This window comes from Heterodontus francisci, chromosome 22, assembly GCF_036365525.1.
Source record: "Heterodontus francisci isolate sHetFra1 chromosome 22, sHetFra1.hap1, whole genome shotgun sequence".
Lineage (NCBI taxonomy): Eukaryota > Metazoa > Chordata > Chondrichthyes > Heterodontiformes > Heterodontidae > Heterodontus > Heterodontus francisci.
In genome coordinates, this window is record NC_090392.1 from 72,333,663 (window position 1) to 72,349,463 (window position 15,801).

Consider the following 15,801-nt stretch of genomic DNA (forward strand, 5'->3'; position numbering starts at 1 on the left):
TATTGGTTTTATTCCAAATTAAATAGCGTTTTTAGAACTATACCGCCTGAAATATTTGTGAAATTACAATGGGAGCATTCTAATGTTGCATTTGAGTTTGTATCCCAGCACAACTGATATTGCTCGTCAGGTCAGACAACATATCCAAAACCTATTGTGTTCAGCACAATAGTTTAGTTTATATCTATAAGTTACATATAACACATGAGCTTGTTAAATCCAACTGATTGTATAAGAGTCCCTCACTTATGGGAAGTTATTATTTGATACGATCTTTGGGTATTTAAACATTTTGGATAAAATGCTACATTTGCAAATTATATGACGATGATCAGTTAATTGAAACTACCTGTACTGCCTCCGAATTATGACATTAAAAAATATGAACTTTTGCAGGTTACAAATTCAGCATGAACAGTCAAGCCCTCCTCCTAACCATCCCAACAACCATCTCTTCAGCAAATCTAATAACAGTCCTCCTCCTGGCACCACGGCAGTCATGCAATCCAGCAGTAAGCATATTCCATGTTAATTTTGGAGACCTAGATTAACCAGTCTAAGCATCATTTGCAGCTTTTTCTGTTTTGATTTATCGATTATCTTTCTAAATAGGTAAGTGGAGGTGCTGGAGTTGAGGTAGCTCCAAGATGACCCTTAGTAATACACTCAGTAGGCCTGTACCTGAACCAGGCAGGTCAGCAGTACCGCAGGGCACAGTTGACGATTGATCAGCCAGCCTGGTTCATCAATAGAGGAGTAGAGCTGTCAATGGGGATCAGGATTCTTCCCACTTGGTTTCATGTAACCCTGCAAGCCAAAGCCCTAATATGTAGGGTAACCTTAGCTGTACAAGCAGTAAGAATCTTAATAGAACACTGCCTCTGTCCACCTGCCCCTTAGCTCTTTTGGGCTTACAGAAATACACCATTTACATGTGCAAGGAGTGTGCATATTGTATTGAGCAAATAAAAATTTTACACATGTGGATTTTTCAGTAGCTTGGTGTGGAAACTTAAAGATGGTGATAGTTTTCCACCCATGTCAGGCATTTGACTGACCAAACATAAAATCTTTCTTTCCATTAGTACACATAATGGTTCCTGCCTAACTTCTAGTTGAGTGTTTTTATGCTTGGTTGTGTGGCACTCACCCATTCCAACATAATTGGGATCAACTGAAAAATATAATGCACTGTCAAGTAGGAGGTCCCTCATTATCCTCTTGCATCATGATGCTCGTTATCATTGTGGGTAGCATTATTGCTGCTGCCAAAAGCCAGTTTCTTCATAGCAAGCAAGTTTTCTGATACTGTGCATGCAAAAATACTCAATTTAATTTAACTTGAGTTAACTGGATTCTCTGTTAATGTTAAGCTCATTGAAGCTTTACCTTAAAAAGTTCCCAGGCTGATGAGTGTATTGCTTGGAATTATTTAAATTGCTGGATATTGCCTCTAGACTATCACTTGTGCAGCGGAATAGTTTGTTGTCTGAAATATTTGTTTTTACTTCTTTTAATTCCTTAGGTTGTGTTGCCTCTCCATCTCAGTTTCAAGGCTTACCATCCCAACATGCTTTGTTCCAACAGCCAAGTAATAGCCCCCCTCCCCCAAACCTTAATCTGCCTCGAATGAATTTACAGCCTGGCTTGTCACAGCAATCACAAACGCAGCAGGTTACAATCCAAGTCCAAGAGCCACCAGATATGCTCAGCAACAACTTGCTACAAAGTGCTGGGCAGACATTGCACACCACACACCCCCATGGAATCATCAGTCCAGGGAATCCTATTCCCCTACAGCAGAGAGCGTTGCACATGCCATCTCTCGGGCTTGGACAGCACAGGGCCTTAGCAAAACAACTGAGTGCTGACAGTGCAGAGGCAAACAGGTGAGATTATGTTTGAACCCAATTGCTAAGTTTTAATGCTCTGTAGGTGCTGAAGAGTGAAGATTAATAAAGATTGGAACAATCTGCTTCAAAATGCCTGAATATGTTCCTTACAACAGATTTGTACCGCAGTTTTAATATGACCAGTTGATTCATTTTTATTATTGTTATTGTTAATTGAAAAAATATGATTTTGTGGAACTAACTGTTTAGTATGGTTAATAACAGCCCTCAAATGGAGATCACCACACACTGAAATCTGATTCGTGTAAATGTTGTTTTAAATGTTATGTTCCCATTTACAGAATTCCTGTGGCAAAGTGGTGTACTGATCAAGAAAAATCTTATTTAGAAGTTAATCTGATTAATGGATGACTTCTAATGTTTTTTTGTTCTTTTAACTCATGTTGAGCTGAAGGGACAATCCTTTGGCATCAAATTAATACCAGGTGCTTCAGGATGCTTGTAGATTTCTTCATGTTTTGTAAATGATGGCATGGTGGTTCAGAAAGCTTGAGGGGAATTTTAACCTCCATAAACAGGTGGCTTTGGGTAGGGTGGGATATAAAAGTTGAAAAAATCTCAAACTGAACCCAAACAACCTCGAAGCCGCCCACTTCCTGAGGAGGAATGGGGCTGGGGGGTTGGTGGGGGGACAGCGCGATGGTGAGGGGAGTGGTGGTGTGAGAACCAACCCTCTACTAGGAGGTAGGTAGGCCTCACATTTTAGCTCCATTCTAAATTTAACTCTGGTAGGCTGCATTTCTGTGGCCTTGGGAAATCCGACAGCTAAAGTGATGCGAGGACTGCTGCATGGAAGAGTTAGATGTCGTTCTGGAACTGCTTGGAGGCGAGCAGGTGTGCTTCCTTCCAGCCCCCCAAACTAACCTTCCCTCCCTGCGATTGGACTCCCCTTCCCTATGATAACTGATTCCCCGCCATGATCACTTACCCTTCATCTCTGCCCCCAATTGCTCTCCAACAATCCCCCCCACAAATACCCCCAAAACTTCAAACCATTCTGTGCAAACACCCCCATGATTTAAAGGCTGCCAACTCCCTACCTGCTTCGGGACTGTGGCCTCTGCTAGAGTATTCCCCAACTGACACAGGTTTGTCAGTCAGGCTGGTTCTGGGCGGAGATCCTGTTCGAAGAAAAAGCACATAGGCTGTGACAGTAAAATTGCACAGTGTTCAGGGACCAGAACTCCTCACTCCCGATTGGAAATCTTGCCCTAGTAAATATCAGGGTCCTTGTCAGGACTAACCATTCTTTGGGTCTAGTTCCCAATTTTAATAATGTTGTTAGGGTGAGACAGCAAAGGGAAGCTAGATGCTTCCCCAGTAGGAGAGTGAAAATTAAAGTGCTCTTAAGCTGTTCTCATTCACTTCCTAGCACAGGGTCAAAAGCAACATTGCAGATGCCTGGGGCAAAGTTGCTTTGCCACCCATTTGCCTGGGGAATTGAGCTGTGTACAGTTGGAACCAAAAATAATGGCGGAACGGGAAGAACTTAGAAGTTGAAGCATTGTTCAAAATGTCCCATCACAATCCCCAAACGTGTTATTACAGTTCTGAGTCTTGAAAGGGTTAACTAGGCATAAAGTAACAATTTAAGTATTTCAAAAACAACTAATGTCAACTCCGAAGTTGTAAGCTTGACACAATATGATCATACCTACATAGAAACATAGAAAATAGGAGCAGGAGTAGGCAATTTGGCCCTCTGAGCCTGCTCCGCCATTCATTATGATTATGGCTGATCATCCAACTCAGTAACCTGTTCCCACTTTCCCCCCATATCCTTTGATCCCTTTCAACCCAAGAGCTATATCTAACTCCTTGAAAACATACAATGTTTTGGCCTCAACTGCTTTCTGTGGTAGCGAATTCCACAGGCTCACCACACTCTGGGTGAAGTAATTTCTCCTCATCTCAGTCCTAAAAGGTTTACCCCGTATCCTTAGACTATGACCCCTGGTTCTGGACTCCTCCACCATCAGGCACATCCTTCCTGCATCTACCCTATCAAGTCCTGTTAGAATTTTATAAGTTTCTATGAGATCCCCCCTCACTCTTCTGAACTCCAGCGAATATAATCCTAACCGACTCAATCACTCCTCATACATCAGTCCCATCATCCCAGGAATCAGTCTGGTAAACCTTCGCTGCACTCCCTCTATAGCAAGAACATCCTTCCTCAGATAAGGAGACCAAAACTGCATACCTGTAAGGGGAATGCATATGTTATTTCAATCCATTTATCTTTGAGCATATTCAAGTCTCTGATGTGTATGGAAGTTTAATGATTACCCAAAGGCCATAAGTTCACATACCACCGACCAAGTTCTGAAATTGATTTCTGTAAAAATGGCAATTTATGTACCATGAAAGCTGCCAGATTGTGATTAAAAACCCAACTGGTACACTAATGTCCTGAACGGAAGCTGGTACTCGACCTGATCTATCCATGATTCTCCAGTTGATTCATAATGCTGTTAACTATCCTACACTGATTTCTGTTTGTTTTCAGTCGACCTATCAGTCGATTCTCTCCTTTGAGCTACGATCAGACGCACTTGCACCCTCACCTTTTCCAGGAGCAGTTTCGATGTGTAACTAACAACTTCAACCCAGCAGCAGCATTTTCCCAAGCCATGAAACTTGCACAGATGGACCCGCTTTTAAACTATAACCAGAACATGGCTGGTAAAGTCCTCCTGCAGCACGAGCAACAACAGCAGGATTTCACAGCTTCGTCACTACATCAGGCATTGCTTTCCCCAACGCCATCTGACTACACAAGACACCAGCAAGTTTCACAGCAGTATGGCCATATGATCCAGGGATTACTGTCACCCAGGCACTCTTTGACAGGACAACAGGACCTGCGCTTACCTCCTATTGAGACGACACATTTCTTAAAACGTCACCAGCGGCAACAACAACAACAGCAGCAGCAACAGCAGCAGCAACAGCAAGAATATGACTTGCTGAGGCACATGAACCAAGGGGTGGGGGATGTTGGGAACATGACTGCCAACCTATGTTGCCAGCAACAGACTTTATCAGAGCGCCAAACGTTAAATATGCCTTATCAAAGTACAGAAACTTACCATCAGCACCATCATCTACTACAGGTCAGAGGCCAAGAGCATATTCCACAACCCTCTTCGTCATCCCAAGGGCACAGTTTTGTACACCATCCCCCATTGATGCATTCGGAGAGTATGGAAGAGGACTGTGTGAGTGAGGGGAACAGGGAGGGATATCAGGACAATACAGACTGCACTGACACATCCACCAAAGGCTGCCAAGAGAATTCAGCACTGCTTAATGCTATTAGATGTGGAGATGCAGAGACACTACTAGCAAATATGAATCATGTGCACGAGATGGCACAGCCTTACAGTCATCAGCCAGTCCCTGGCTTTGCCAGAAACAAAGTGCCAAGCAGAGGTAAGAGAAGATATTTGTGCTTTGATGTATATTAGATAGTCTTACTCTAGGTAGTAGACTTCCAGCTCCTAAAATTTTGTTGCGTAGACATATGGAGAAACAAAAAGCTCGGCTTGTTGTCTGATTGTCCATCCTTTTGCTCCTTTCAAATTTGTGGCAAACCAGCAGAATTTTCATTTGGGGCTTCCATTGCTAGGCTTGCTCATAAGCTGAATCCATAAGGGATATACTCCAGTTATAGGCTTGTCAACATGCTAATTATGCAATATACACTTAAATATAGATTCATTGCTAGTAGGGATGAGTATTTTTCAGATTTCATAGGAAACATTAGGCACATCCTTAATACTTCCATTTTTACAGAAGGAAAGCTTTCCTGCTCTCAAGTTAAACACAAAAATCTAGGCACCAAGAGAGTGCAGCAGTGTCTTAGGTGCCGCCTTTCGGATGGGACGATAAACCAAGGCACCTTGTGCTTTCCCAGGTTGATGTAAAAGATCCCATGACACTATTTTGAAGAAGAGCAGGTGAGTTTTCATGGGTGTCCTGACCAATATTTATATCACACCCAACATGATTAAAATAAAACAGATTATTGGGTCATTATCACATTTTTGTCTGTGGAAGCTTGCTGTACATAAGTTGGCTTCCACGTTTCCACCATTACAATAGTGACTAAACTTCAAAAAGTACTTAATTGGCTATAAAGCACTTTAAGATATCCTGAGGTTATGAAGGGCACTATATAAATTTTTAAGTCGTCCTTTCTTTTTGATGCAGTACAGCTAATCTGAAATATGTGCTTATTGCCCAAAATCTCACTCAGTATCTCTCGCACATTTTAAAAAGTAGTGTTTTTTTGGATGGTATCCATCTGTTGTATTAATTACAACATGAATCCTGGCACGAATTTACCTTAAGCAAGATGCACCTTTTACTGTTCATTATGACAATCAAAACAGTAATGAACTCAACTTTCGGTGATGGGGACATTTGCTCACCACATATAAATAATGGAGGTGATTTTAGTGGGATCGGTGCTTTGGGGGGCAGGGAGGAGTCTGGGTACATGGCAAATTGGCATGCCAATGCCATATGAGGTTGCAGGGAATTAGCTCGTGGATCTCATTTCCTGATAGGAGATTGGACTCCCACTCTCTAGCCAGAATCACTACCTCATCAGCGGGCAAAGGGGGGTTTCGGAAAGCAGGAGCCAGGAATCCCAGGGAATGATCTCCGACACTTGAGTAAGTGATCAGGGGAGTCCTGAGAGGATTGCATTCAGGGAAGGGAAGGAAAGTTTAGGGGGAAGGGACGCCCAAGGTTTCCTTGTGGGGCTTAGGCGAGAACTCCTGATCCTCCAGAAGAAAACCCCAAACATTATTTAAAAGCTCACCTTTTTGTCCTTTTCTGATCTTGTATCCACTTTCCACTAGGTTTGGCCTGGCGAGGAATCTACAAGGGCTTTCTCACGCAGTCCGGGATTTAAGATTGCAGTCAGGTGCTGATGAAGCCATTGGGACCCAATCTAAATTTAAACAAGAACCCTGCTGGCTTCAGCCAGATGTCTTTGGCACCTGAAATTTAAAATTGTAGTTATTTGGATCGAGGTGGCGGGCTAGCGGGTCTCCCATTCTGTTTTAATTGCCACCCTTTCAGTTTCTGTCGAGTGAGGGTTAAAATTCCCCTCAGTGCTTCTGTAGGTTTGGACTGCTAATTGTAAAGCATGGCACACAATTAGATCAAGTTACCATAATAATAAAATAGATCTAGATTTGTTGCTTTATCAATTTTATATGGTGTATATATATCAAGCATTGAGTTTTCCAGTAATCAGCTGGAGACAAATTCTCAGTAATCTCATACTGACAACTACAAATTGTTTTAAGATGCATAGCTCACCATACAACTGGACTGAAATTTGGCATTTTCCAGCACAAAACTATCACAGCTGTTATTTAAATGAGTATAAGGTATGTGGGATAATTAGAAAATTGCAGTCTGCGATTGGGATTCAGTCAGCAGTGATAAATCAGCTGAGTTTTGCTAATCACTGCAGGTTTCCATTGTTTTGTAGTTTGATTAAAACTCTAAATTGGTGTGATAGGAATCAAAACTCTATGTAAAGAAAATTAGAAATTATCTGATCAGTGGTCCATTCACAATTTAAATACGTCAATGTAAAGGTTAAGTTGCAAAAGATTGAGATCATTGTACAATTTGCAACCTTTTTTTGTGAATTTTGTGCTGAATTTAACATTAATGAGAGAATGGACAGCAGTGTCTTGGGTAAGACCAGTTTCTTGACTATTGATTTAACAGTTTGGTTAAATGGGTTGGTGGGGAGCAGTGGAGTTCAGTACAAGGAGTGTGGTACATTGCCAAGGTTGCAAAGAATCAAACAGCAGATGAATCTAGAGTCATGGTTCATTTAGTGTGATAAGTTTGTGTTTTTCTAACAAAAAAACTTCAGATCATAGCAGAAAGAAGACATTGAAGATGGTGAGGTAATTATAAGATCCTGGCAACAAATGAGTTAGCGTATAACTAAATTCTCAAATAAAAACAGAAAAAGCTGGATATACTCAGCCGGACTGGCGGCACCTGTGGAGAGAGAAACCTTTCAAGTCGATCAGAACTGAAGGGTCATAGACCTGAAACATTATCTCTGTTTCTCTCTCCACAGATGCTGCCAGACCTGCTGAGTATTTCCAGATTTTTCTGTTTTTATTTCAGATTTCCAGCATCTGCAGTATTCTGCTTTTGCACAAATTCTCGTAAGTTTCCTGGACACAAGATCAACATTTTTTTGGCTCACTTATCATGCATGTGAAGCAATACTTCACCACTACTACATGATGTGAAAGGAGACAACCACACAGTAAATATCTTGCCAACTACAATGATTTCCGATCCTTTATTTCTGAGTGTGAAGGATTCATAACTAACTTTGCAATGTGAGGTGTTTCATACTGCAGAACTGCTGTAATTTGTCATTGCTAGTGAAATAACCTTTTTCTCTGTAAAGAAGTTAGAACTAACTTCAGTCCCCTGCAATATGCAGCTCTTTGAGTTAAAGCTTAACTTATTTTCAGCCATCCTTATGGGCCTTCAAATAAGACAAGCATGAAAACAGCCTGATACCAAAGACTATCTCAATAAAGTGACAAAGCTAAAAATGAGGAATTCAAAGTCTGGTATTTAAGGGTTTGTAAATAGTGTCAAAAATGATTACATTCAGCTACTAAATACATAAATAGCTGTTGAAGTCTCTGAAGCCACTAGGAAGCACTCATCATCTTTTGGAATTTTAATCTACATAACCTCCTCCAGCTCTAAAATCCATTCCTTCCCTCCCCCCACCCCACCCCGCCCCTCCCCTTGAACTCTCCATTCCACTGAGAATGTCTCTGTTGTATTCTTTCCCCTTTTTGCTCCATTATTGGTGGCCATGCTTTCAGCTGACTCGGTCCCAGAGTCTAGAATTCCCTCCCTGAACAATTACACCTCTCCACCTCCCTCTCTATTTCCTCTGCTCCTTTAAGGTCGTCCTTTCGTCATAATCATATTTAATGGTGGAGCAAGCTCAAGGGCCATATGGTCTACTCCTTCTATTTCTTATGTCCGTATGCTTAAACATTTCTTTGATCAAGCACTGTTCGCCCCTGCTAATGTCTTTCCTTGACTTAGTTTCCATTTTGTTTTTTTAATGTCAGTGAAGTGATTTTCTAAGGGATTTTTTTCTATATAAGTGCTATATAAATGCAACTTGTTGCTAAGTACAAACAGTTGGAGGTGTTCAGTTGGTCGTAATGAGAACAGAGTAGTAGTTTCGCTCATGGCATCCTTGATGAAATAGATTGGAAATCTGAAAATCACCACGTTTTGATGAATTACTGCTAATTATCTGAAATTAGATTTGAAGACCAGCTCAGGTAGAACCAATGTTCATGTGCTAATCCTTCCTTTATTCTTACAAATCTTTACAAGGGAAGGAAGAAAGAATGATCACTTATAAAAAAAAAAGTTTTCAATTTCTGTTGTTTTTCATCTTATTTCTCCCCAATTTTAGGTCCTCTCTATGCACCAGCTCCTGGAAAAGCAGATAACCTGCTCCAAGGTCTTTGCCAGTGTCCCAGTGTAGTTGGCTACTGGATGTATTGAATGAGTGCCCTGAAATGACTTACTCTCCGAATTTCCCTCCCATCACCCCCACCACGTTCCTTAACCTGCTCAGCAACGTCCACTGAAATATTCTAAAATCTGTCTCTCTTATACTTCTGCCATCTGGCAATAAATATGAAAATCTCAGCAAGTGCAAATTAAAAGTGCTAACTACAATTCTCCTCCGCTGCGCATATTCAGTAAGATTGCTGAGTTTGATATAACGTGCTCTTTTATTTAAGATTACGACTTTTTAAAAAAACATTTCCACTAATTTGTTCATCTTTTGTTCATCTCCTGTAGTTTCATTATTCTAAATAAAACATGATAGTTAAGATTTTAGATTTCTTAACGACTGCCAGAGTCATTCTGCTATTGGCCAACAGGAAGAACTCCTCTCTGCATTGGGACAAGGTGGGCAAATTCCAGTTTGCTTCATCTCAAAGGCAGCACTCTTATCAGGCTGTTCTTTTGATTGTAGGAGAGCCAACATTGTTACAACCAGAAGGTTGGTCTGGGAATCACAATCTGCAAACTGTAGATTGTGAAGTAACAATCTTCACTGTTGTGTTCCTTGGACCAGCTCAAGCAAGCTTCTGACCTGAAGCAGTTCCCATGGCCTTCAGAAGTGCGAATAATCAAATGACCGTGTTCTTTTGAAGTGTTACAGACAATTAAATATTTCAAAACAGCACTCAGATGGTTTGAAAGACCAGTAAGACTCTGAGTATATGATTATTTTAGATATCCGTGCTAATGTGTAATCTTCACATTGAAGATTTTGTTGAAAAATATGAAAATTGTCTTAATAGCATAAACGTTGCTTTATAGAGAAAAGAAAACAACAGAATTATTTTTGTTTTATTCTAAATCACTGAAATGACTGCAGATGCAATCAGTGCCATTGAATCTGGGAGATTACATACCAGTAATGCCTATTACTGATATCACACAGCACTGGTGAGATCACTTTTGCCCTTGGGAAGGACATTATAACTTTAGAGGACAGATTTTCTTTTTGTTAGTTTCCGGAAGAGCTTTGTTCCCTGTCCAATCTGAACTTAGTTTCTCGTTTAGTTTTGCTATACCATGTACAGGAATTTGCTGTGAGTGCAGTCTTAGACTTCACTTCCAGCTTTGTTCATAAAAAAATGAGGCCTGACATTTAAACAGCTGCTAACTACTGTTGATTGCACTTTACTCAGTAAGCTGTGACTAATGATTGTTCTGTCAAATTTATCATATATGCTTCCATCTGTCACTGTGCGGTGTGATTCTTATAATAAAACCTTGCTTAATGCCATAATGGTGGGGACACCTCTACTTCTTACTTGAAATTGATTTTAAAAAATAAGGTTTGACTGGGACAGAGAGCAACAGAAAGGTAAATGCTGAACAGCTAGTGGAAGCTATTAATGTATCTAAAGACACCAGTGGCAGAGCAAAGAAGGTGGGTAGAGAAAAGGAGTTGACACCCTGAGCAGCCCCATGATGAATAGAAACCAATACAGCTGGTAAAATGATAACATATGATGTGTCTGCTCTTGGGGCTGTTACTGGTTGACCAAATCAAGCAAGGTAAAACCTCATTCTACTGAGGAATAATGTTGTATTACCTACACTTTGGTATGGTTTTTCATATTCTTTGAATGTAACTTATCCACCACATACAAATCTCTCTGACTCTTAATCCCTTTTCCCTCTCATCTCTGCAACTTGGAAAGCCTCGGCCTCTTTCATTTTCCTTTGTATTTATGCTACATCATCAATCTCTTACACCCTCCTTCATCGAAGAACTGAGATGGTTCGCCGGGTGCTCCGGTTTCCTCCCACAGCCAAAGACTTGCAGGTGATAGGTAAATTGGCCAATTGTAAATTGCCCCTAGTGTAGGTAGGTGGTAGGGGGAATATGGGATTACTGTAGGGTTAGTCTAAATGGGTGGTTGTTGGTCGGCACAGATTCGGTGGGCCGAAGGGCCTGTTTCAGTGCTGTATGTCTAAATAAAAATAAAATAAAAATATGGCTCAAGAACTTCCATGTCATGTTTTCACGGGACAAGTTCCCGTCATTTTCCCCTTTTAGACAGCATCTTTTTAATTTAAATGTAAATCATGATCCATGTTCAAAGATTGAGCAAAGTTGCATTGAATGTATCCTAAGTGATTAAAAACAGAGAACCAGAATATTTAAGGCTCAGTTCTGCGCTAACCAGCAAAAACAAAGCACAGGAACTGCATTAAAAACCCTCTTATTTCAGAGTCCATGACAGGGGATCGAATGGAAGGAAGAAGTGCTCCTATGCAGCCAATGGAGGTAAATGATCACAATGGAGTTGGTTACACAACGAGGCAGCCAGCTAGAACCCTCCAACGGTATCACACCATTCAGACAAGTGACGATGCTTATGTAAGTACAAACCATTTTTATTCTCTTGCATCGTTAATTGTTAAATGCCCAATTCTTACCTGTGCTTTATAATGTAACAGAAAAAGTCTGAACAATATGTTGTATTTTGTTTCAAGTTTAATTTGATCTATTTTCTTTGCTTTTAATTTTTAATATTAAACAAAAAGACAAAATATTTAGTGAGTATTAAACAGAATCAATGGGGTTTCAGTTATGCAGAATCCTTTACAGTCTCGGCCCAGCAAAACTCAACAGTAAATGCTCTTGACTTAAGTGCACGCTTGTGACTGGGTAATCAGCAAAAGTAGGATTAAAGGAATTGAATACACCCTCTGATTTAGAAATGTGGCTGTTTCAAACATAGACAAAAACCTTCTCTTCAACTGTGTCTTTACCAACCCTTACAATTTACCTCCAATGTCCACTGTTTTTTCCTCTGCCCTATGAAGTTGCTCTGAGGTGACTGTGTGAAGAACACTGTAAGAAGTTCCAACAATTTAAATAGCTAACTAAAGAGTCAGTTGAATCACCAAGCAGCTCCTTGGAAAAAAATAAAATGTGTGAAAAATGAAGATGAGCATTCTTTTGTGTTTTTTTTTGTGCTTGGTTATATGATCAGTTGTTATGGTCCGGGAACTAAGCTGGAGAAATTGCTAAACTCTTATCTGGGGCAAAGGCAGTTTCCAAGCCACGTTCTCCATGATGTCGCCAACATTTACTGTTTTTAAAAAAACAGAAAAGAGGAAAATCTTTATATAGTTTTTTTGAAGGGATAAAGGGTGTTGCTTATTCTTTAATTTTATAGTCCCAATCTGTCTTTATTATCAGATTTAACTTTGCTTTTATTTTCTTCTAAAGGATCAGGCGGAGCCTTCAGGGATGAGTTTATTAGCTGGAAAGGTGCTTAGCTCAGCCCGTATGTCAGATGTTGTCCTTAGCCAGTCATCACTCACAGGGAGCCAGCAGCTACAGACCAGAGAGAATGAAGGTGAGAACTATTTGAATGTGCTAATCAATAATACCTATACAAATTAAATACTTAATGTGTTGATATGCATATAACCCACCTCTGCACATAGACTGCACTAACTCAAACTTTCTTTTGATTCAAAATCATCTATGTACATTTCTAATTACTTGAATTGTCTTTGCAGTAAATACAATGGGGAAGGTGTGATACTTTATATGCACTGCTTTTGCAGATGACATTTTTGTAGTGATGGTGTTGGTTACCTACTTGGTATACAAACTATTCACTATTTAGGAGTGGTTTCTAGTGAATGGTCTTCTGTGTAACAAACTCCATTGTCATCATTCATCTCCATGGGCTACATCAAGGATTTTGTGTTGATTCAGTCCCCACTAATTGACTGGCCTTTAATTTATTAGCTGGGAGGTTATGCTTTGATTGACCAAATTAATGTAGCTAAAACTGGGTTTAATTGATGAGATAGAAACATAAAAACATTTACAGCACAAAAGGAGGCCCTTCAGCCCATCGTGTCAGTGCTGGTTGAAAAAGAGTTTTGATCCTCATCCCACCTTGCAGCTCTTGGTCTGTAGCCCTGTAGGTTACGGAACCATAAGTGCATATCCAATTTAAATTAAATTATTTAAATCTAATGAGGGTTTCTGCCCCTACCACCCTTTCAGGCAGTGAATTCCAGACCCTTACCACCCTCTGGGTGAAAAGCTTCTCCTCAACTCTCCTCTCATCCTTCTAGCAATTGCTTTATATCTATGCCCCTGGGTTATTGACCTTTCTGCTAATGGTAATAGGTCTTCCTATCCACTCTGTCTAAGCCCCACATAATTTTATACATCTCAATTAAATCTCCCCTCCGCCGCCTCAGTTCCAAAGAAAATAAACGCAGCCTATCAATCTTACCTCGTAGCTAAAATTCTCAATTCCTGGCAACATCTTCCTAAATCTCTTCTGTAACCTATCCAATGTGATCACATCCTTCCTTTAATGTGGTGACCAAAACTGTGTGCAATACTCTAGCTGCGGTCTAACTAGTGTTTTATACAGTTCTATCATAACTTTCATGCTCTTATACTCTAGGCCTTGGCCAATAAAGGAAAGTATTGGTATACCTTCATGATCGCCTTATCTACCTGTCCTGCTACCTTCAGGGGTATGTTTACATACACTCCTTGGTCTCTCTATTCCTTTACACTTTTCAGAATCCAACCATCAATGTTTATTCCCTTGCCTTGTTTGTCCTCCCTAAATTCATTACCTCACACTTCTCCCGATTGAATTCCATTTGCCACTTTTTTGCCATTGGTATCTTCCTACAGCTTTCTCCCTCACTATCAACCAGACGGCCAATATTCATATTATCTGTGAACTTCGTAATCATGCCCCCTACATTTAAGTCTAAATCATTGATACACACTACAAACAGTAAGGGACCCAGTACTGAACCCTACGGAACCCCACGAGAAACTATCTTCCGTCCACAAAAATGCCTGCTGACTATAACAGTTTTCTTTCTGCCACTGAGCCAATTTTGCATCCAACTTGCCACTTTCCCTTGGATTCCATGAGATTCTAATTTACTGATCGGTCTGCCATGTGGGACCTTATAAAGGCCTTGCTAAAATCCATGTAGACTACATCAGATGTGCCACCCTTATTGACCCTCCTTGTTACCTCCTTAAAAAAAATTCAATCTCGCTAGTTAGCAAAGATGTTTTATTTTTAAAACGTATAATATCCTGAAATTAGATTTACACTAGTTCCATAACTTATTTGACAAGATAGTGTGAGACTATCATGAGTCTAATATTTCATTTCCAACAAGTATGTTTTTTTGATAGTCATGTCTAGACAGAGAAAAAGGGAGATAGAGATTGCTCAAGCTACATAATACAATGGGGAATATTAGACTTCCATTGCTTGCAATATGTCTCAGTGAAACTAAATAAGAAAATAAAACCTTGATGGTTCCAGTGTTTCCTACAGTATATCATCTTACATGAGTGGTAATGTTTCAGGTTACATTTATCATATAACTAGCAATGTTATGAGGCCTGTACTGGAATTATTACTTTTCTGTATTATCTATCATTTTTATATAAAAACTATTAGTACAGAATGTGACAAAGGTAACTTAAAAGGGTGTGAGGAACATGATAAATAGTAAAATGGAAAAGTAGCAACGAACTATCTTTCATCAGTGCTTTCATGATTGTTTTGTGAGTTATTTTTAAAGCCAATTAGCAATCTGCATCCAAGACAGGCCAAGAATTCAATGTGATTTTGAGATTTTGTAGTGAAAGCTGCAAGAATGAATTTAGCAACGTATGTGCAGTTTGCTAGAGATGGCTAGTCATAATACCAGCTGAATTTTCTAAAGTTCATACTAAGATAAGGTGAGAGCACAGTTACCATGAATGCCAGGATTTGGATTTGACCTTGAGTTCTAGATCTTGCCTGAAGTGCTGTAGGGAGATGTCTCTCTACAGGAAGGAAGGTGTAATTAGAATAGGTGTGACTGACACACACATCATTGTTTTTCGGCGAGAGTTAGTAGCAATTTGCCTGCTCATCCTCTGCATCACAAGGTGTGTGGAATGCAGAAAAGGAACAAAATCAGGCAGGTTATCCCCATCAAAAAAACTTCAATTGAAACACTAAGAAGCAGTACCTTTTAAATAAGAATGAATATTTTTTTGATGAAGCTGTAGAATAGACATTTGTTATGTCGATTCGGCTTGTGGTTTTCATTGGAACATGTGTGGATCTGTGGAATTTAATGCCCGAAGCATAGATTAAAATCCTGCAATTCTACATAAAATAAACAGGGTTTGACTTAGTTAATCACACATAAGCTGGTTGGTCTAATTATGAACTGGAATTGGGAAATGTGATTG

At 40.0% G+C, this 15,801-nt stretch overlaps 1 protein-coding gene across 5 annotated transcripts in view; it reads left to right on the forward strand.

The window, feature by feature from the left end:
* Nucleotides 1–15,801, forward strand: part of sik3 (SIK family kinase 3) — a 352,669-nt gene that overhangs the window by 322,271 nt on the left and 14,597 nt on the right. For 4 of the 5 annotated variants that reach the window (XM_068054009.1, XM_068054011.1, XM_068054010.1 and 1 more), the window contains 5 exons: nucleotides 397–512; nucleotides 1,526–1,889; nucleotides 4,423–5,348; nucleotides 11,771–11,919; nucleotides 12,778–12,907. In XM_068054009.1, the coding sequence (XP_067910110.1) occupies nucleotides 397–512; nucleotides 1,526–1,889; nucleotides 4,423–5,348; nucleotides 11,771–11,919; nucleotides 12,778–12,907 (1,685 nt within the window). Of the gene's footprint in view, nucleotides 1–396; nucleotides 513–1,525; nucleotides 1,890–4,422; nucleotides 5,349–5,711; nucleotides 5,876–11,770; nucleotides 11,920–12,777; nucleotides 12,908–15,801 lie in introns of those variants that run through there. The other variant, XM_068054012.1, reaches the window with a different exon arrangement.